Source organism: Mesoplodon mirus, assembly GCF_964341445.2.
Source record: "Mesoplodon mirus genome assembly, chromosome: 4".
Classification (NCBI taxonomy): domain Eukaryota; kingdom Metazoa; phylum Chordata; class Mammalia; order Artiodactyla; family Ziphiidae; genus Mesoplodon; species Mesoplodon mirus.
In genome coordinates this window covers 85,131,417-85,152,059 of record NC_138979.1, presented here as the reverse complement: position 1 = coordinate 85,152,059, position 20,643 = coordinate 85,131,417, and the positions used below count along the sequence as shown (strand labels likewise).

The window sequence follows — 20,643 nt, the reverse complement described above, 5'->3', positions numbered from 1 at the left end:
GCGGCAGAGAGCAGGGACCAGTGTTTGCTGGCTTCTGGGGAGGCATCTATTGCCAGGGCTGCAAGACTCCTTAGAAATCTGGGCACTTCCAAGTTCACTAAGCAAGACAAAGCGCTTGGCAACCCGGCAGGACTTTCCTCTCTTTGGTTGTCTCTTGGGGAGGGACAGGGAGCTTGGGAGCGCAGAGCTGGGAACCGAGGCAGCTCTGCCCACGTTCTTCGCATTACACCACGCGGCCGGCTGGACCGAGGGGCCTCTCATAGGATGACAGCAGGCCTGGACTCCGGGGAGGCAGCCAGCGACTCAGGAAGGGCGGCACAGGTGCCCGCAGGCAGCAGCGGCAACAGCTCCTACCGTGTGCATTCCAGCACTTTCTCAGAGGATCAGACCCAGTAAATCCCTGTGGAGCTACATGCAAATGGGATTCTTCTTTCTGAATTAGTTTTTGGCAGCTCCCTTGTTTGCGGGTGGGATGAGGTGAAAAAAGTTGGCAAAGAAAGGCAAACTGACATTCATCTTTTTTACATAGTAGAATCTATAGCAGGGACGTTTCTTACCGCGCTGATTTGACTGGAAATGGTTCTGACCCTTGGTGCCCCCGGGTTAGGGTCTAGCTCCAGGGGACTTGAGTTCCCTGGGAGCTGCTTTGTGCTCCGGGGCTGTCCTCCTGAGTCCTGTTCCTGAAGGTACAGAAATAAGGTTTCACTGGGGAGAAGGGTCCCTTAGAGCTGGGTAGGGGGTGCCCCTTCACCAGGAACCCAGAGTATCCTGGAAGTCTTCACTTCAGGAAGCCCACAGGGACAGGAATACAACACAGTCACCATCGAGACTTAAAGGACATTTATTATTTTTTTTTGAAAGGGTGGAGGGGGACTTTACAAGGGTCGGAAGCCGCTAACCAGTAAGGAAGATAAATAAAATACAAAGCCAGTACGTTGTGGCAGAATTCCAGAAAACACGCTGAAAAAATCTTTACAGTTTAAAACTGCTTCACTTTATACATAATTACAAATTAGTATACAGCATCTGGGTTTTAACCCCTTCTTATCTAATAGGATTCAGCACAGAAACGTTCATTTAGCATTTGAGAACAACAGACGAGAGCAGAGGTGTAAGGCGCATGGTAATCACCCTCCTACATGTCCTGGTGTCCCCTGCGCGCCCGGCGGGGCGACACGCCAGAAACCTCAGGCTAAACCGCGACCGTGGGCCAGCGGACCGGGCAGGCCCCTGTCAGTGCTCTGGAGCTGCCCATCCTGGCAGGTGGTCACAAAAGGCAGAGGCATTCAAGCAGGGTGAACACTGGAGTGAGCAGAGACTGGGTTCAGCCTGGGTGTGTGGAGCAGGCTGTCACCGTCTGCGGCAGGAGAGACTTTAGCCAGCTGGGTCTGCCTGTCTTTAAACCTTAGCAAGATGGAGAACTCGCTCAAGGCCTGTCGAGCTTTTGACAAATTAAATCCGACTGATACATGGAAAGAAGCCTTTGTTTTTTCCCTCTTATGGCAGCACTAAAAGACTTTTCACTTTAAAACCTGGCCGGCAGGCAGTAGATCCCAAAGCTCCGGTTAACTAGGAATGTTACGCTACATGGAAAGAAAAAGAAAATGAAGAACCGAACCAAAACAATCTTTGCCCCTTTCCTTGTCTCCAAGGGTCAATCGGAGCAACAGCACCAGGTGGGGCCGTGACCCCAGGACCACAGGTGTGTGTGCCACACTGTCCGGCTGCAGGAAGGCAAGGCACACATGCCTCAACCGCTGCCACCGTGGAATTGGAAGGGTTCTTTCTGGGCTTCCACATTCCAAGTGTGTCCACACCCCTTGGCAGTGTCGGGGGTCCCCTCCAAGCCACCCTCTTCATGGCCGCTGAAGCCCACTCACCAGGACCGTCTCTCTCAACACGCTCCCACCCCAGTCCCTGGGCTTAGCTGTCCTCTGGGCACAACTGCCACCCCCACCCCCCCATCAACGCTGTATCAACAACTGCAGGTCCAAGGCCGATACCAAATCCTTGGGGAGAAAGAACCGGTTATGGAAAAAGAACTTTGTGACCAATGGATGAAATATAAAGTACTTCTGTGAACGGTACCTTCGGGATGGAGTTCTGGCCCCTAAGGTTATGGCGCTACCTTTTATTTAAGGCGGGGCCTAGTTATAAACCCTACACACTAACACCCACTCTCCAAATAAAGGCACAGGACAGTAGGGGTTGGGGCTGCAACCGTGGCGGGGCAGGAGCGGCTGCCTCGGAGAGGAACGGGGTCAGCAGAAGATCTCCTCCCCCTCTGCGGGTACTTCAGATGCAGGGCCATCTGCAAAAAAGGAAACCAAGGCAGAAAAAGAAATTCCGAAAAACTGCTCTTTTCATTGGTAAATTCTGTTCTTTCCTCCCCAAACACAAGTCTTCTGGGATGCAAACAGATGCCGGGCTGGTGGGCAATGACATCCGCCAGCCAGGCCTCCAGGTGATGTAGTGCACGAGGTCGTCAGTGATGTCCTCCGTGTCTACAGCTCCTTAAACTTTACAGAAACACTAGGCTTGCTGTTTATAAACAGGCCTGGAAATAGGGATTTCTCTTCAACCTCCCACACAGAAGGGAGAGAGCAATCCTAATGAGAAGGACTCAGACCTAGTGCAGTGTGATTTGATAGTACGCCCTGTGGCGGCAGGCAGGTCAGTTAATCCCGAGCTTCAGCTTCCCAGTGTGTCTGGGGGTCAGCAACACCTCTCTCAGACGAAGTAACTGTGTATGTAGGAGGGAAGTCAGCACACAGTGAAAGGTATTACAAAGCTCCAATTATTTAAAATGACAGGCACAAAAATGGCACACACACCAATGTAACAAAACAGAAAGCCCAGAAGCAAACCGCAGCATTAGTATATGATACAAAGAGCATTTCTAGTCAATGGAGAAGGAAAGAATATTCGGTGAATTGTTCTGAAAAAACTGGCTAAATCTTTGGAAAAAACTAAGTTGGGATCCACAGAAAAAAACATTCAAATGGATTGAAATGTTAAGTGTAGAAAAGAACTGTAAAAGAGCTGTAAGAAAATGTGAGAATGTTTTCTGATCTTGAAACAGGGAAGGCTTTTCAGAGACAGAAACAATGGAAGAAACCACACACACACACACACACACACACACACACTTTCAACTTTTACTATGTAAAAATGTATAATAAAAAGGCAAAGGAAACTGAACAGAACAAGGCAAAAAAAACCCCTTTAATTTAAAAAAGGCTCTTGTAGATCAATAAAATAATGAATATTCTAGTAGAAAAACAGGCACAGAACCTAAACCAGCAATTTACAAAAGAAGAAATACAAATGGCCAATTATATAACATATTAAAAATGATTCAACCTTATTTGAAATCAGAAGAATGCAAAAATAACCGCTTGAACTTATCAACAAAATGTCAATTAAAAAATAATTCCCAGTGTTGGTGAAAGTATGAGAATGGATACTCTTGTACTGACAGGGAAGAACGCTGTATAACCTTTCTAGAGAGTGGATGACATGCTGAGGAAATAATCAGAGCCGTGCAAAAAAAAGTATGAGGATGCTCTTGGCTGCATCATTTAAAAAGCAAAACAGTAGAGAAAGAACCACTGGAAAGATTAAATAAATTATGGCACATAACATAATAATACGCAGCTGTTAATTAGCATGGGTTTTTTTTTTGTTTGTTTGCGGTATGCGGGCCTCTCACTGTTGTGGCCTCTCCTGTTGCGGAGCACAGGCTCCGGACGCGCAGGCTCAGCGGCCATGGCTCACGGGCCTAGCTGCTCCGCGGCATGTGGCATCTTCCCAGACCGGTGCACGAACCCGTGTGTCCCCTGCATCGGCAGGTGGATTCTCAACCACTGCGCCACCAGGGAAACCTAATTAGCATGTTTTGTACAAATATGCCCTGGGGAAACACTTCTGGTGTGTTAAGAGAAAAAAAGCAGGATATGAAGCTCCAGGGAGTAGTGAAACAAATTGTATAGAACTATGTTTATGCAATTCACACTCACACATAAAATACATGTCCTGTATAAGAAAAGCCTGGAAATATGAACACCAAACATTTAATAGTAGCTATTTCTCAGTGGTACTATGTTTACTTATTTTTTTTCTTTTTTACATTATTGGATGTTTTCCAAATCTTCTACCACAAACATGTATTCCTTTTATAATATTTAAAACACAAAAACTTAATTATCAGGCTTAGCTCTTCTGAGAATACGATTTGCCCCTCATTTCACTTTATTCTTAATTAACAGCGAGAGGGAGAAGTCACAGCAGACCAGCTGACTCTGGCTGAGCATCTGTAGTGTATCATCCATGCTGGAATGCCTGAAAACCACTGGTCTTGTACTGTCTCTTATCTGACTCTTCTCACTAAATATGAGGGGAAAGTTGCCAGGTGAAAAAATCAACTAAGGGCTACTTTTTAAGCAGCACCAGAGCACAGCAGCCTGTGTGGGAGCAGGTTTACTTCATTCAAGGATGGACACGCTGAAGGGGGTTACGATGTCAGCGTGTAGACTAACATGCCAACAAACAGAAGACAACAAACACCCTTCTGTGTTTTAGGGAAAAAAGGAAAGATTTCCTTAACCTGAAATTTCAAAAGAAAGCTCCTCAGGGATTTAAGGTATTCTATTAAAAGCAGGAAGAAACACAGAACACCCTGAGAGGTACACCCTAGCACCCCACTGTCCTGTGTCTGATTCCAGCCTGCTGACACAGTCACACGCTTGGAGTCAACTAGGTTTGGAGACAGTAGTAACCTTGAGGAGGATTTCCTAAGAGGGACCCAAGGAGATGGGGAAACAGTGAAAGGCGTGGGTTATCCTGCAGGGTCAGCGGAGCTCAGCGGAAGGCAGGTGAAGGACTTGCATGGGGACCTGATCTCTCGCTAGGAGATGACAAGGCTACTTCTAGAGTGACACAGAGCGAAAAGCAGTGCTCGAAGAAGAAAACTCAAGCTGAGTTGCAGGATAAGAAATTATTATGCAAAACTTTACCCACAAGTTAATTTGCCACGTTCCAGACTGTGGCTTTTGGTGCCAGGCTTGTGTTACAGCAAAGGTGGCTACAAATTCTACTCAGTGTGCGTAGATGGAAAGAAATCACCATGGGAGCTTCATGGCCCACGTTTAGAGAAAGCAAGGGGCTTCTCAAGGACAGAGAAGCAGAGGCAGTACTCTGGCAAAAGGGCAAGACGAGGCCCTGGGGCCAGGGAAAGGAAACGCAACTGCACAGATCAGCCAGGAGCCCAGCTTGTTCATCATGGCAAAACAGAAATGAGTATTCCTAACCTAGCAATTATAACAAAATCATATTCTTTTAAATAGCTCATAATGTTCTTACCTGTTTCTTTTAAGCATAAATACCAGCTTAGCATTACCACCCTATAAAACAAACAAAAAAAGTGCATTTAAAAACAACGGGGCTTCCCTGGTGGCGCAGTGGTTGGGAGTCCGCCTGCCGATGCAGGGGATGCGGGTTCGTGCCCCGGTCCGGGAGGATCCCATATGCCGCGGGGCGGCTGGGCCCGTGAGCCATGGCCGCTGAGCCTGCGCGTCCGGAGCCTGTGCTCCGCAGCGAGAGAGGCCACGACAGTGAGAGGCCCACGTGCCGCAAAAAAAAACAAAAACAAAAACAAAAACAACAAAGACTCTGAGGCAAGAATGATATTCAGCGTGTGTCTGAGTTATGCTGTGACTTCCCCGTTTTCGTTCTTTACTGCAGTAGCTTCTCACTGCAGGGCAGTGAAGATTTGAGGCTGAACTGTTACTGAAGCCTTGCAAAGAGTTCAGGTGGATGTGTGCATTTAAACAAGCCTCTCAATGAAACTGGTCCAGCCACGGCCGCGGCAGAGCTGTGCACGTAGACGTGGTGTCTGGAGACAGGCCCTACGGCCAAGAACGTGGGGCTCTGAATTGTACTGTTTGCTTAGAGACGTGCTTTCCTCTTAAGATAAAACAGGAAATCAAAACGGCAAATTGGGCGTCCAAAACAAAACCAAAGTAGGCTAATTTCAAAGACTATGAATTTAGAGGAAGTGTCAGGGAGGACTTAGGGAGTGTATTTTAGAAAGAAATACCTTTTTCAGACCACTATCCGATTCTGTTCTCCTAAGATCTTGGCCATCATCTCCCTCTTCCTTCTCACCTCCTAAACAAACAAACAAGGTTTTTTTTTTTTTTTTTTTTTTTTTTTTGCAGTTGTAAAACAGATTAGCCAAGGAAATACTATATACATAGCTTAGGGACAGAATATTTCTGAATCCTATTAATGCCAATGGCAGCTAAGTGACTGATTATTAATAATTTTACTGATGCAGAAGAACTAGAAGCAGAAAGGAAAAACAAGTGTTATTACCCCCCTTTGGCTATAGCTTAGCTGAGATCTCAGGAAAACCTCTTTTATTACTGAAAATGAACATGACATTCATAGCGGTTCCTGAGTGTTTTAGCAGCTAGATACTTACTAGGATCTCACTAAAACATTTACTGACTGATTGGGACAGAGGAGATGGAGCTACCAGAGTACAGATCATTTTTAGTTGTGATAGTTAAGGATTGCCCACAAGAACACATGAGTTCAAAACCACTGACCTTTTGAAGCATTCATCTGATGGCTGTCAAATCCTCTAAAGGTCTCTGCTCTCTGGGGCAAGGAAACGGGGCCTACCATGCCTTCTTGTTCAACAGGGCTGCTGACAGCCTGCCCAAGTGTGCCTCCCAGGCTTCCACTCACCAAACCCTGAAGGATCTTCACTGGAAGAAAGGAAACATGCAAAACTGACATCTCCCCTTTTAATGGGAAAAAGAAAATCTCATGGTAATACACTATATGTACAGGGAAGATGAACAGAAAATTCCAAAGTGACTACGTGACTTCCTTTGCTCAGAGAAAGCTCTCAGCTCAGGATACATGCGTTAGTTGGATTCTAATGGAAATGCAGAGATTAGCTCTTCAGCCTTATTCACATGAGACCTAGGAGATTTAAAAGGGTACAGGGAAGGCAGAGTAATTTATTGGAAGGAGCATGGCCCCTGGAGTCAGATCCAAAGCAGCCAAAAGGAATTCCCTAGGAAGTAAGGTGAGCCAATTTGAGAACTGCAGTTCAAACTGGCAGGCTTTTTGCCCCTCCCATAGGGAGGTCAAGGGGCTAGAGCAGTCTAAGCATCTGAATTCTCAAATTCAACCAGCTAGGGTTCTCTTCTAGAGCAGCAGTGTCCCACAGAAAGGAGAAAGTGCTGAAAGTGGAATAAAAATTGAGCGGCAGAGAAGCAACAGAGATAAAGGAAAAAGAAGGTCCAGATGGAATAAGGGAGGAAAGAGAGGCAGGGAATCTCCTAAGACAAGCCATTGTTATTTTCTAAAAACACTACATGAAAACAATAGAAGAGTCCGATGAAGCAAAAAAGCTATCTGAGCCTAAAAATGTAGGAAATGTATTTCACGCAAAAATGAGCAACAGAAAAACATCAAAGTCAAATCCCACACAAAGTTAAGAAAAGGCAGAGAGAGAGAAAGAACAAGGGGCATAACTTCCCTACATATAATAAAAGCACATCAGAAGGACATGTCCATAAAATAAGTGAGCTAATAAAATGACACAAGACATGAAAGAACCTAAGTCAGAATCAGAAAACACAGAAAGGAGGTGGCAAAACTCAAGTGGAAATGAAAGGAAAAAAGGTATCCCTTTAAGAAATGAAAACAACTAGAATATGAGAGCAAATAAACCCAAAAGAAAAGGACTTAATAGGTGGTGAAAGGATATTTAAACATTAAAAAGATGAAGCTATAAAAAGTACTATGGGAAAGCAAGAAGTATTGAAGACAGGCAAAGATGATCCAACATATGGATAGTGGGAGTTCTTGAAGAAGAAAATCAAAGCAAGGGTGTAGGAAAAATATGGAAAACTATAAGAATACATCTCTGAAATCTGAAAAATCTGAAACTCTATGTCAAAATGGAACACTGTGAACCCAAGAACATCATTCCAGAATAACCAACACCAAGGCATATTCTGGTAAAACTACTCTGATTTAGGGGAAAAAAATCCTTTGGGCGTCTAGGCAAAGAGCATGCGACTTACATGGGGAAAATCAAATTACGGCCAGACTCTGCCAGCAATGCTTTACGTCAGAAAAAAATAAATAACATTCGAGAATTAAGATACTGAGGAAGAGAACATGAACCAAGGATTTTATATCCAGCAGAACAGATTTTCAAGTATAAAGGGCACAAATTATTACCAGTATGCAAGGACTCGGTATATTATCCTCATGAACCTTTCCTGAGACATCTACTAAAGAATAAGCTTTAGACATCCAAAATGACTGGAGAGACACTGATAAAAACTGGTGGTGGTTCTTGCAGAATGAAGACTACAGGTTGGGTCTAAAAAGGGGAGAGTGCCGTATACAGTGGCTGTAAGCTGACAGTATAGGCAGAGTACAACTGGTAAATAAAAAAGGGGAGAGGGAATGGGGATGCATAAGAGAGTCCTATTTAGTGACAGTAGTATTAGTACTGTTATTCTGACGTGTATGTTAGGGTAAATAGAGGCTATTTTATTTCTACGATGTATCCTTGAGAATGAGGATTCACAATGTGGAAGAAAAGAGATACAGATGTAATATAGAAGAGATTAAGCCCTGTAGTCCACAATTTGAATTAAATATGTATCCGTGTGAATTCATTACCCCATCCCCTCACGCACACACACAAGTATATTTCCCCCAAAGCGGCCCACTGAAAAGGCCCAACCTAGTAACGATGAAAACCCCAGCAGCAATAACCACCCCTAGTGCCTAGACAGTGGTCTTGAAACACCATTTCCCACTGAAAGAAACCAGAGCTTCTCAGAAAGATGGCTAATTCCAGGTATGGGCAGAAAACAAGATGAGCCTGGGACATCTTAACATACCAACCAGCAAAGCAGCTCTCAAAGACTGCTGGGGTCACGCCAAAAGGACTCAGAGGCCCCACAAAGAGGTGCTCCTTGGCAAAGAGAGGACCTCTTTAACTTTTAATGAGGATAAGAACTGTAACGACTTGAAGCGCATCAGACATATTTAATTCATGAGTCTATAATAATATATTAAAAGTACTGGTCACTTTCAGAGAATGACCATAAATCAATTGACTACTTTGAAAACTGGTAAATAACGGGGGGAAAAAATCAAGCATTTATCCTTTTATCTTGTTTTCCCTATATGTTACAAAATAAAGAATACAACTAGACATTTTGTGTCCCCAGATGAAAGAGCACAACACTACGGTAACACAGCTTGCCAAAGGGATTATGTCTGAGCAACTGAGCCTCCAAGTCCAGCAGAGAATCTAAAGGAAATGGAGGGCAGAAGAACAGAACCCCTGTGTGAATAAAACCCAAAAAGAGAAACCCACAGGTCAAAGCTCAAGGATAATTTGTGTGGAAAAGAAAGGGGTGGTGGGGTGGGTGGAGGACTGTAAAGAAAGAATCCTAAAAGGCATATCAAAAACCATGAATACAACTGAACCACAGGGTCTATGAACAGGCACTTGGCCATAAAGAAACTGAAGCGATTACTATAAAAGTCACAATATACTTTCGGGAGGGAGGGAGAGAGCTCTGATGGGGACAGGACATGTGGAAGGGCTTTTAGGGGTCTGGCCACATTTTATTTCTTGACCTGGGTAGTAGTTACAAGGATGTCCACCTGATGCTAATTTACTAAAGTGAAATATGTATTGGGTTGTGTTCTGTATTTGTGATTTATTTTACAATACAAGAGTACAAATGGGTAGATAATATTAGTGTGTAAACCACTGTGGGAGGAGACAAAGAGGGGGGCGATGCTGAATGTAAATTACCCTCATTTATGGCACTTTTCATTAAAGGCCCTCCTTTGAGAGCCTCTTCTGTGTTGGATCGGAAGAGGATCCTAGAGCTTTGAGTTGGGGAGCAATCCTCTGGCAAGGGAGTGCTGCACTCAGTCGTGTCCCGGAAAATCATCTCCTTCTCTTCCAGTAAGAGTAGGATCTGCTGGTCCTTTTGCTGAAGTTGTTCTGCAGGTGCACAGAGAAGAGATCTGGTGACTTGACTGTTCACTATGATGAGATGACTAAGACATGAGCACCACCTTGTGGTAACGCACGGAACCACAAGGAACATAGCTTGCCCCACTTTCTTTTTCATCATGAAGGCAGTATCAAGCTTTTGATCTGTAATGTCTACCTGGAAAACTATCCTGGGTCTTTCTAGGCAAATACCAGAATTTCTGACATAACGAACTTGCACTCTGTTCCATTCTCCTGCCTCCTGTTTATTTCTCAACCCACACACTCTTCTCTGGCTTCTGCCCATCACTCTGCCTCTGCTCTTTCCAAGGTTACCCTTCACTGCTGAATCCAGTGAAGTCTTTCATTTCATCTTTTCCAGCATGGATGACTTCCTCCATTTAAAACTGTTTCCCGGACTTCCCTGGTGGTGCAGTGGTTAAGAATCCGCCTGCCAATGCAGGGGACACGGGTTCGAGCCCTGGTCCGGGAAGATCCCACATGCCGTGGAGCAACTAAGCCCGTGTGCCACAACTGCTGAGCCTGCGCTCTACAGCCTGCGAGCCACAACTACTGAAGCCTGTGCGCGCCTAGAGCCCATACTCTGCAACAAGAGAAGCCACTGCAATGAGAAGCCCCCACTAGCCACAACTAGAGAAAGTCTGCGTACAGCAGCGAAGACCCAAGGCAGCCCAAAATGAACGAATGAATGAATGAATAATAAAATAAAATAAAACTGTTTCCCTCCCCATCCGCTTTTGAGGACACTGCTGGTTCTCTCTTCCTACCACTCTTACTCCAGCACTTTACAGACCAGACCTGCCACCTGCCATGAATGAGTATCTGGGCTCCCCCCACCCCCCAGCCCTGGGCTCCATCCTAAACTCCTTTCTATACTTTACATGCTTTCCTCTCGGGACCTCAGTCACTCCCATGGCTTCAGTTACCTCTTATGTGCTGATAACTCACAAAAGGCACCCCAAATCCTACCCACTCTTTGAGCACCAGACCGCTGAGTCCCACTGTCAGGAGGCTCTCTCCACCTAGACGCCTTGTTCTCCGCAGGTCAGAAACCTCTGTTCTCCCTTCTTGCCACCCCTCTTGCCTCCTCCTGGTAGCCTGTGGCCTCTTCCTCAGGCAACAACATTGTCATTCCCCAGTTACCCAGCTGGAAACCTGGGAGCGGTTTTGTCTCCTCCCTCTGTCCCACCACCCACCACAGTGGTTCCTTATTTCTTACTCATGTCCATCCCCCCTCCAGCCCATTTCTCACCAAATTTACCCCAAGAGTCCCCCAACTGGCTTTTCCACTCCCAGTGGGCTCCCCCAGCCCCCCAAGCAATTCTCCCAACTGGTGTCAATACCAATTAAAAAAGTTAAGTCTAAATTTTGCTAAAGAAATTGTATCATTCCCTTTGTTGCCTTTCAAGATGTGGTGGCTTCCTGGCTTAATCTCCCATCACTCAGCCCTGACTCTCCAGACATACCAAACCTTCATTCCTTGGCAGACACGTCAAGTCCTTTTTCACTTTTCACCTAACTATTCTTCATCTGGTGAGGTAATTTTTTTCAGATGTAGCTCATGTGTCATCTTCTCTGTGAGACTCACCACAGGCAGGATTCGTGGGTCCTACACACTTTACATGTGTCTGTGGTCTAGATGGCCTGTCATTTATGTACATCTCCCTTGCCAGAGTGTGGGTTTCCCGATGGCAGGGACAGTGCTTTAGGGCTCGTTGCACCCCTAGCACCTAGCGTTATGCCTGGCCAGGTGCTTCATACATGTGAAAAGAAGGCAGTTCTTATCTCTGCCATCCTAATCACAGGCAGAGATTAAAAAGTGTGATACTGGCTCCAGTCTAAATCTGTCCATCTCTTTTTTTGTTTTTCTCCCCATTGAAACAGAATGAAGTAATAAGTAAACTCCTTGGGCGCCTATATTTACTTGACTCTGGGCCTTACTTCTACCCAAAGCACAACACGTATTTACTTCAGAACACTCAGCAAGCACCGGCAAAGGGACACGAGCACTGCGCCCTGCAGTTGAGCAGACAGGGAGCACAGCCCTGGCTCTGCCATGAACTGTGTGTGTGTGACCCTGGCTTGCTTGGCCTTCATGGGCCTCAGCTTTCTCACCTACACAGTGGGGACTGCAATACAGGGCTTGCAGGGATGCCAACAAGACTACATGAAACAGTAGGGCCTTGACAGAGAGTGGTCAAACGTAACCCATAGGCACACTTCTCCCCAAACCACCTCATGACGGATTTGGAACGCAGGGCACAGTGGCGGGGGTAACTGACAAATGGATCAACTGGAAAATTCTTTTCTGCAAGTACCTTTCTCTCCTTGTTTTAATCTTAGATGTGACCATGAATTCTGGCAGATTCTTCTGTGACAAAGTACAAAGACCGTCACCAGGGTCCAAGGACACTGATACCGAGACGAGAGACCCAACATCCCCTCGATCTAGTATCAGACACATTCCTACAGCCATTGTTCACCAGGACCTGTGCCAGCTCAGATTTGGTCTCTCTTTTGTTAGGAGCTATTCCCCTCCTCGGTTGACATGCCTGCCGGGATGGCTCTGGGATAGAGGAGCAGCGGGGACTCCATGGGACTGCAGACGCCCCCAGACAGGGCCTCAGACCGCTTCCGCCAGCTTTACCTTTTAACTCCCGAGCTTTGGGGTCCAACATCTTCTTTTCTTCCTCAGTTTCACTAGGAATTCCTTCATCTTCATCTCTGTTCCCAATACAACCACAACAAAACAACACATTCTGAAGATGTCGATTAGTCTGATGGCAGCCCAACCATTATGAAACCACAGAGGTACCAGGAGGCAGGGGTGGGCCAGGGTGTGTGACTCACAGGGTGCTGATCGTGTCCTGGATGATCTGAATCCAGCTGTTCCGCTCCTCTTTGGAGCTGGCATGGACTTCCACCATCTCTGGATCTTTCATCCCCATACTGATTAGGAACAAACCTTTCTCCTCGTGTGCTACCTCTCTTACAATCAGCTTCTTTAGGGAGATCACCGTTGACTTCTGGTCCTGGAAAATGGGGGAGAGCGCAGACGTTAAGACACGGATACAACATTCTAGCTCTTAAAACAACCTCCGTCTAAGGTAAGACTAGATGCCTTTTAAAAGCATACGGCTCACTCACATTTTATGCAACAGAAAAAGATTTCCAAAAAGGAAACGAAAATTTAAGGTTATCAAGGTTCGAGTCCTGTTTTCTGCACGATGAGTCCTTTCCGGTTCGTCACAGAATCTGGTTGGCAATGTTATAAATTGGCAAGATTTGTAATACGTAATGTGTGAGACATACTCCAGTGACAGATTTCTTTTTAGATCAAATGCCAAAGGCTCTCAAAAGGATTATGAGGGAACAGAAAAATAATTGGTGGGGAGGGAGGTGGGCAGAAAACTGCAAGGGTATGTAAGAAATGACTCGGAGGCATCTGTCCTGAGCCAATTTTAAGAAGGTGGGAGAGCAGTAATACAGTGTTAACACTCACCACCTACCATCACGCGTTTGAATACTATTAATTACAAACAGCAGAGACAAACAATTCAGCTTACCAATGACGCAAAGACGTATTTCTGGTATTTTTCTTGAAGGAAAACTAAAATGTCAGTAAGCAGGACCGCTTGAACCTCTGTAGACGGGGGAAGGGAAGAGAGAACAATGGCCACTGAACGGTGAAGCACCTTCAGGGCACTTCATTAGAGGAAAACTCAGCAACACACCCGCACAGCACATTATTACACTCCCCCAAGGCAAGGGCTTGACATTTCTGCAGGGTCCAGATATGGTCATTAGATTTTTAGAGGCATTTTAAGATGGAACTTGTCACCAAAGCCTTGTCTTGGGAAGGCTTAAGCACTCAGTGCTGGAAAGATATATCCCACAAGGCAAGATTTTTAAGAATAAATACTTTAAGAGTAAAGCTGGAAAGCAGGACTTTAACAGATGCAAAATAGCAACACATTCTACAGGTCATAATACTCAGGTCATAGTATTTCTCAACTTCTGATCACAGTAATGGGAAAAAGGCGCCGGACAGCAGACAGGAAGGCTGCCAGAAGGTGATGTACAAGAATATCTCAGTCTAATGAAAGGCAGGCTTCATCCACACATCCTAGAGGACACGGATGGCTAGACAACACCCGCTGCCGTCACAGGTACACGGAGTACAGTGGCTCCGCTCCCAGCTCCAACACAGCACAGTCAACCTCAACCCCTCTGCACCGTGGAAACAGCCTTCTCTTCTTCTCAATTAAGACAAAACAAAAGCCAAATTAACATCTCTAGTTGGATCCAGGAATCAAAAGAATGCCACAAACTCTTGCTCTAATCCTCTAGGAGTATGAAGTGACATTTCCCATTATTCCCTTAAGGACAAAGTGGGACCTCCCTGGAGGTGAGCCGTCTACTGACACCTAACAGGTCCCTCTGTACCACCTTCACTCTGGAAAGGGGAGCCTACAAATCTCTGGGAAAACAACGGGCTGACTTATGCAGCCGCCTCCTGGGTGGGCAGGACCCTCTTGGCCTTTTCTACCACTACTGCCAAAACTGGGGTGCCCTCTCTGTGTAATTCATTGCAAAGCTATGAGGAAAAACAGAAGCAAGGATGTCTGATTCCTAGGGTGGTCTAGTTTTTCAGCCTAGACCACAGTAATTTTCCATGCACTACCATTAGTTTTGACAGGTTTTTTTTTTTCTTAAACTTTACTTTTAAATAGTTCAGGTGTCTGCCAAAAAAAAAAAAAAAAGAGCTCTAAAACATAAGTTTCAACTTTATTGAATCCTGAAGTTTACGTGATCACGGCGTCAGTAGATCAGAGAAAAACAATCCTACCCCTTTCAAGGGTTACCCGACACAGGACTGGCTGTTCTTGGCACAAGTCATTTTCACTTGGGGGTGAAAATGACTAAACACCAAACTCTTATCTCCACTGGAGACATTTTAGGCCACAAAACCTGTCGTTGTGCCATTGCTTTGACCGCAACATTATTCCAACAGCTGGAATCTATTAGTTTTTATTTCGGGAATGAATAAATAAACTGCTGTGTAAAGAAAATACAGCACTGGCAGCAACTCTAGGAAACCCATCCTTACAAGAGAGGGCAGGTACTTCTCTACCATCAGGCTACCTCCGACACGGCCTCACAGTGGCGGTGAGGCCAGAGCCCTCAACTGTGGTCTCAGGACATCACAGAGCATCAGGGCTGGAAGGAAGGAGTTGCAGGGATTGCACAATTCAAGTTCATCATGGAACAGTGAGAGGCACAGCTGGCTGGTGGCAGGAAGGGGTATTTCTTCTCTCTGAGATGACCCTGCCCGGAGGAGCCCTTCCCGGATCCCTGCGACAACAACCGCCCTCGTCTCCGTCACTGGTACCTCCGCACCCCTGCTGTCCACTACCCTGCCCCTAGCAGCTGAACTACACACACTCTAACTCACTCACCCCTTTCCTGCTCAAACCCTCCATTCTGAGCCCATTCTTCGCTCACTCCCATCACCAGCATCCCTGTCAGCTCCCTAGTCTGGAGCACGCACCCACCCCAACCTGGCCCCCGGCCGATTCTTCAGCCATATTTCCTGCCTCACTCTGCTGCCAGAGACCCCGACTGCCCACCCTTCCCGACGGGCCAGACCCTTCAGCTCCACGCTTCCACGCTTCCTCCTCCCTTCTGCCTGGCTCCCTCCTCTTGTCCTCAGTTCACGCCTCTCTATTCTGGCAACCCTCTCTATTCTGGCAACCGTCATACTGCAGAGCAAGAACCTCTTTACAAGTCTCTTCATTCTCAGCCCAACTTCTCATGCAGGGTGTCCTGCGACATTCACCTTTGAGAGCAGCTGAATGCCTGGGATTTCTTTACTATGTGGTCTGAGCATGGTGAGACCCTAGCTAAGGAGTCCTGGGAATTCTCCCAGAGCAGCTACCTATAGCATTACTTATACCTCGGCGATGAGAGAAGCACACATTTTCACTCACCTGAGTTTTATGTCAGCGGGGCTGATGGCACTCGGCTGCTTTGTGTGCTCAGCTCACCGAGGCCAGGGAGGTGGGCTGGGTATACTCAAGGCTACTGCTGAGGTTAGAGTTACCATATAGGCCCAGAGGATACAGGTTTGATGAAAACAATTATTAAAAACAAACAGGGGCTTCCCTGGTGGTGCAGTGGTTGAGAATCTGCCTGCTAATGCAGGGGACACGGGTTCGAGCCCTGGTCTGGGAGGATCCCACGTGCCGCGGAGCGACTGGGCCCGTGAGCCACGACTACTGAGCCTGCGCGTCTGGAGCCTGTGCTCCGCAACAAGAGGCCGCGATAGTGAGAGGCCCGCGCACCGCGATGAAGAGTGGCCCCCGCTTGCCACAACTAGAGAAAGCCCTCGCACAGAAACGAAGACGCAACACAGCAAAAATAAATAAATTAATAAAAACTCCTACCCCCAACATCTTCTTTAAAAACAAAAAAAACCCAAAAAAAACAAACAAACCAGATGCACAGATGAATGAACAAACCTCCTAACTTCTTTCACTTGATGGGGCTGATCATTTAAAAGGTAAAAACTAAAATCAAACAGAAAGTGAGTATCTTTTATGACCTCTTTTGCTTAGAGAAAGATAAAAGATGAAAAACAAAGTTTAATAATAAATCTAGTTGCTGTGAGTTAAACTTTCGTTTCTCTAAGGTCTCAGGAGCTGAAAATTCCTCTGCTATCTCTTAGGAACGAGTGATGTATATTTAATCTCAGAGAATCTATGAATTGTGCAACTGATGGTATTTCCCTCCTAGCAATTGTTTTGCCAGAGACCCTGACCCCAAATGTGTTGCCCCTCTTTCATAGGGAAAATACGTCTTCCTTAACACCTTGCTTTTTTGTATGAATCTTACCCTTTGCTTTGTTCTTTAAAAAAAAATTTTTTTTTTCATTTCCCGACTGCATCATTTCCTCGTTCTCTTACTGTATTCTATATGGTTTTGTAAGCCATCTCAAACCAGTCTTTTCTGATACAAGATTAAGATCAATTAAATGCCTGCTGCTCCTGTGTGGCATCTGGACATGGGTCCCTGGGAACAACCTGGTGACATCTGGATTCTGCCCGCTGCCCTCTGGCACACGCTTAAGACTCTGACGAGAGTGAGCCTCACCTTTCAACCTCCCTGTTGTGCTCTTCAGAAACACGCTCCCATCCCGCACGAGCTTCTTCCACTTCAGATCCTCCTTGGCAAACACCTGACCACTCTTCATTCTCATGATCGACTTGCTATCTGTCTTTGTATAAATTTCATTGAGACGGACCTTCTTTTCATAACTCGCCACTTTGCTGTCCACAGCTCCAATCACACCCTTCACCAGGCCCAGGGACTGAGCTAGATCTTCCTGTTCCACTTCACTGTCTGAGAATGAAAGAATAACTGTCTCTACTGGGCAGAAGGAGGGGCACCCTGCCTTCTTTTTTTTTTTTTTTTTGCGGTACGCGGGCCTCTCACTGTTGTGGCCTCTCCCGTTGCGGAGCACAGGCTCTGGACACGCAGGCTCAGTGGCCATGGCTCACGGGCCCAGCCGCTCCACGGCATGTGGGATCTTCCCGGACCGGGGCACGAACCCGCGTCCCCTGCATTGGCAGGCGGACTCCCAACCACTGCGCCACCAGGGGAGCCCCAGGACCCTGCCTTCTTGCTCCACATCACTGTCCTCCCTCTGTGGGCACGCTGGCAGAGCGAAGCCAACACGTCGAAGGGCACGTGCCTACCCCTCGCTCTGTCAGAGTTTAAATCAAGTTAGATGTTTCAAAGATACAGATGACATGCAGTTATATGCCACGTTCTAAAGTGGAAGGAACCCAACATTTTTAGGGAGGGAGAGGAGCAACCAGTTTTTTATTTATGTCTTTATTTTACCTAATCCTTAATGTAACTGCCCAGGAGCAGGATTAGCTGAGAGAGAAACTACGAAGTAGTGATTAAACGAGAAACAGTGGTGATTCTACAACTTGTAGGTGGAATCACCTCCCAGTCTAGGGACAAGCAACAAGTTGCTTAGGTCACTGAACTCTCACTGGGATCACTAAGTGGTTCCGTCCCTTCTTGCTCTCATTCACCCTAAGTCTGCTGATATAACACTTTATGTTTCCACTCAAGAAAACTGTCTTTCAGATAAAACACAGGCTCTCTTTTAGACCTTCTCGACGTAAAAGAGTTCTTCTACGGGGTCTCCAGTGCTGTTGGACAGACTGGAACAGTCCACTGGCAAACAAGACTGAGTCCAGAGAGAGACGCACCTTTGGTACACTGCAATATTCTTTGGAACAAAACCGGGTATTGGGTGATCCGTTGGGTTACAAGCAATATACACTCTGGGATTCCAAGCCTCCGTACGACTGAACTGCTCATCTTCTTCTGCAAGGAAGTAAACCAAGTGTCAGGATCTACCCAAGGGAGAAGGCTCGAGCCAAAACTGACAGTGACACAAGGCTCTGGACAACAGGGAAATCCCCACCGTTTCACATCGATACCTTCACAAAGGCCTGAAAATGCTTATCCTTGGTATAGAGGTCTTTGAAGTAGTTTACAGACTGGTTGTGCTGCCCACAAAACTTGCCGTATGTCTTCTTTAAGCGTTCTGCATTCTCTCCTGAAAACTGCAGAGGAAAGAGAACAGAGGTTATGCCATAACTCAGGGTGCTAAACTCCTATTACCATTTTGTCCAAAGTTTCCAGTCTACTTGTGAAACCCAAGAGAGCTCCCTCCAAAGACTGAAAGATTAAAATGGTACAGGAGCTTTGGAAAACAGTTTAGCAGTTCCTCAAAAAGGTAAATATAGAGTTACCATATGACCCAGCAATTCCACTCCGGGACATAAAAACATATGTCCACACAAAAACCTGTATATGAATGTTCACAGCAGCATTATTCACAACAGCCCCAGAGTGGAAATAACCCAAGTGTTCATCAGAGGATAAATGGATAACGTATGAATGAAAAAAGCCAATCACAAAGGACAACATATTGCTTTATTCCATTTATATAAAATGTGCAGAATAGGCAACCCCACAGAGAAAGTAGATCAGTGGTTGCCTAGGGCTGGGGAAGTTGGTGGGGGTGACGATGATAAAAATGCTCTACAACGGACCGTGGCGACGGCTGCACAAGAGTCACGGATATACTGAAAACCACTGAACTGTGCACTTTAAATGGGTGGATCACATGGCATATGAATTACATTTCAATAAAGCTGTTATATATATTTAAAAAATAATAAATACAGAGATATCTATGTACTGTGCACGTAAGAAATGCAAGATGTGTTTTAACTCCAATTTGTCGTAACACAGTAATAAAACAGAGAGACTCACTAGAAGTCTTTCATGAGGTAGCACTCTCAAAGAAGTCATCCTGATAAGTCAGCAAGACATCAGAAACGGCCGTCATTACCTAGGGATCTGTTTATCCTACTTACCTCAGGCCAGCAGGCCTAACAATTCTGCATGGCCCTTACCTCATTCCCAAGCGTGTGCAATCTCAACCACTCATCTGAAGCTACGTTCACTGTGGGGTAACCGCTGAGTTTCTGTATGTGGTCCACAAGACACGTGCTAAGCATCAATTCCCGCTGGACTAACAATCTCTGGAGGCAACACAGCTTGATCCTTACCCCAAAACTTGAAAAAACGTTCAGCATAGCCTTTCCTTTCCCCCTTTACCAACAGAGGAGCTGAGGCAGAGAGATTTTTAAGTGATCGGCTCCCATCACAAAGCAAGTGCCCTAAAAGGGTGACTCTGGCACTGGCGCTCAGAACCAACAAATGGACACCATGGGGCTAACATCTTACTAGAGAACATGCACAAATACAAGGAGCTACAAGGTCAGAGGAAGTACCAGTGCAGGTCTGAGGGTGGAGAGGAGGGGCAGAGGGAGAAACATGGAAAAGGACAGGAGGGGGATGTTTGGGGAGGAAGGGTCCTCACTTGCAGAGCTGACCGTGCCCACTTTGAGGCCCTGACCACCAGTGTGAACGCATTCACTACACTGCATCTGCATTTACTTCACGACATGCCTATCCTTCACTCCTAGAACATGAGTTCCATGAAGCAGAGGTCTACACTATACTTACCTTTGTGGTTCCACATGGTATTGAGTAAATCCCCAGTGAATACATGAAAAATGAATGAATGAAGGCACCAATGAATTAATAGGGCAAGGGGTACAGACTCAAGGAAGGACAACGAAAGGACAATATTTCCAATTCTCAGGCAAATGTTCCAGCAAGTAAGCCTCTGCTTCCACAAGGAGGCAGAGACTTGCCGGTGAGAAAGAGCTAGTCAGATGTGATGCGATCCCCTCTGCCTATAAAGGTTATACTAGCATTATTCATCTTTCAAAAAGAACGTTTTAAAAAAGAAACATTTAGAAACTGCCTATGACATATACATCTGAAAGTATCAAAACAACTTTTAGCTAAATTGCTTTTGACGTAGGATTGAAACCATACCATACCCTGATGAAAATATTAGCAAGAAATATTTTATGAATTATTTTACAGTTTCTTAGTTTCTTAGTCAA

General features: G+C 45.9%; 1 protein-coding gene across 1 annotated transcript in view; it reads right to left on the bottom strand.

Annotated features, from left to right (window-relative positions):
• Positions 1-1,914: 1,914 nt before the first annotated feature.
• Positions 1,915-20,643, bottom strand: part of LOC309802864 (uncharacterized protein) — a gene marked incomplete at its 5' end in the record, with an annotated part of 129,895 nt that continues 111,166 nt past the window's right edge. The window contains 10 exon segments of the mRNA XM_082618746.1: positions 1,915-2,311; positions 6,098-6,168; positions 6,612-6,773; positions 9,869-10,063; positions 12,723-12,799; positions 12,926-13,107; positions 13,642-13,718; positions 17,228-17,476; positions 18,361-18,478; positions 18,595-18,720. Coding sequence (XP_082474872.1) covers positions 2,168-2,311; positions 6,098-6,168; positions 6,612-6,773; positions 9,869-10,063; positions 12,723-12,799; positions 12,926-13,107; positions 13,642-13,718; positions 17,228-17,476; positions 18,361-18,478; positions 18,595-18,720 — 1,401 coding nt within the window. The 3' untranslated portion in view covers positions 1,915-2,167.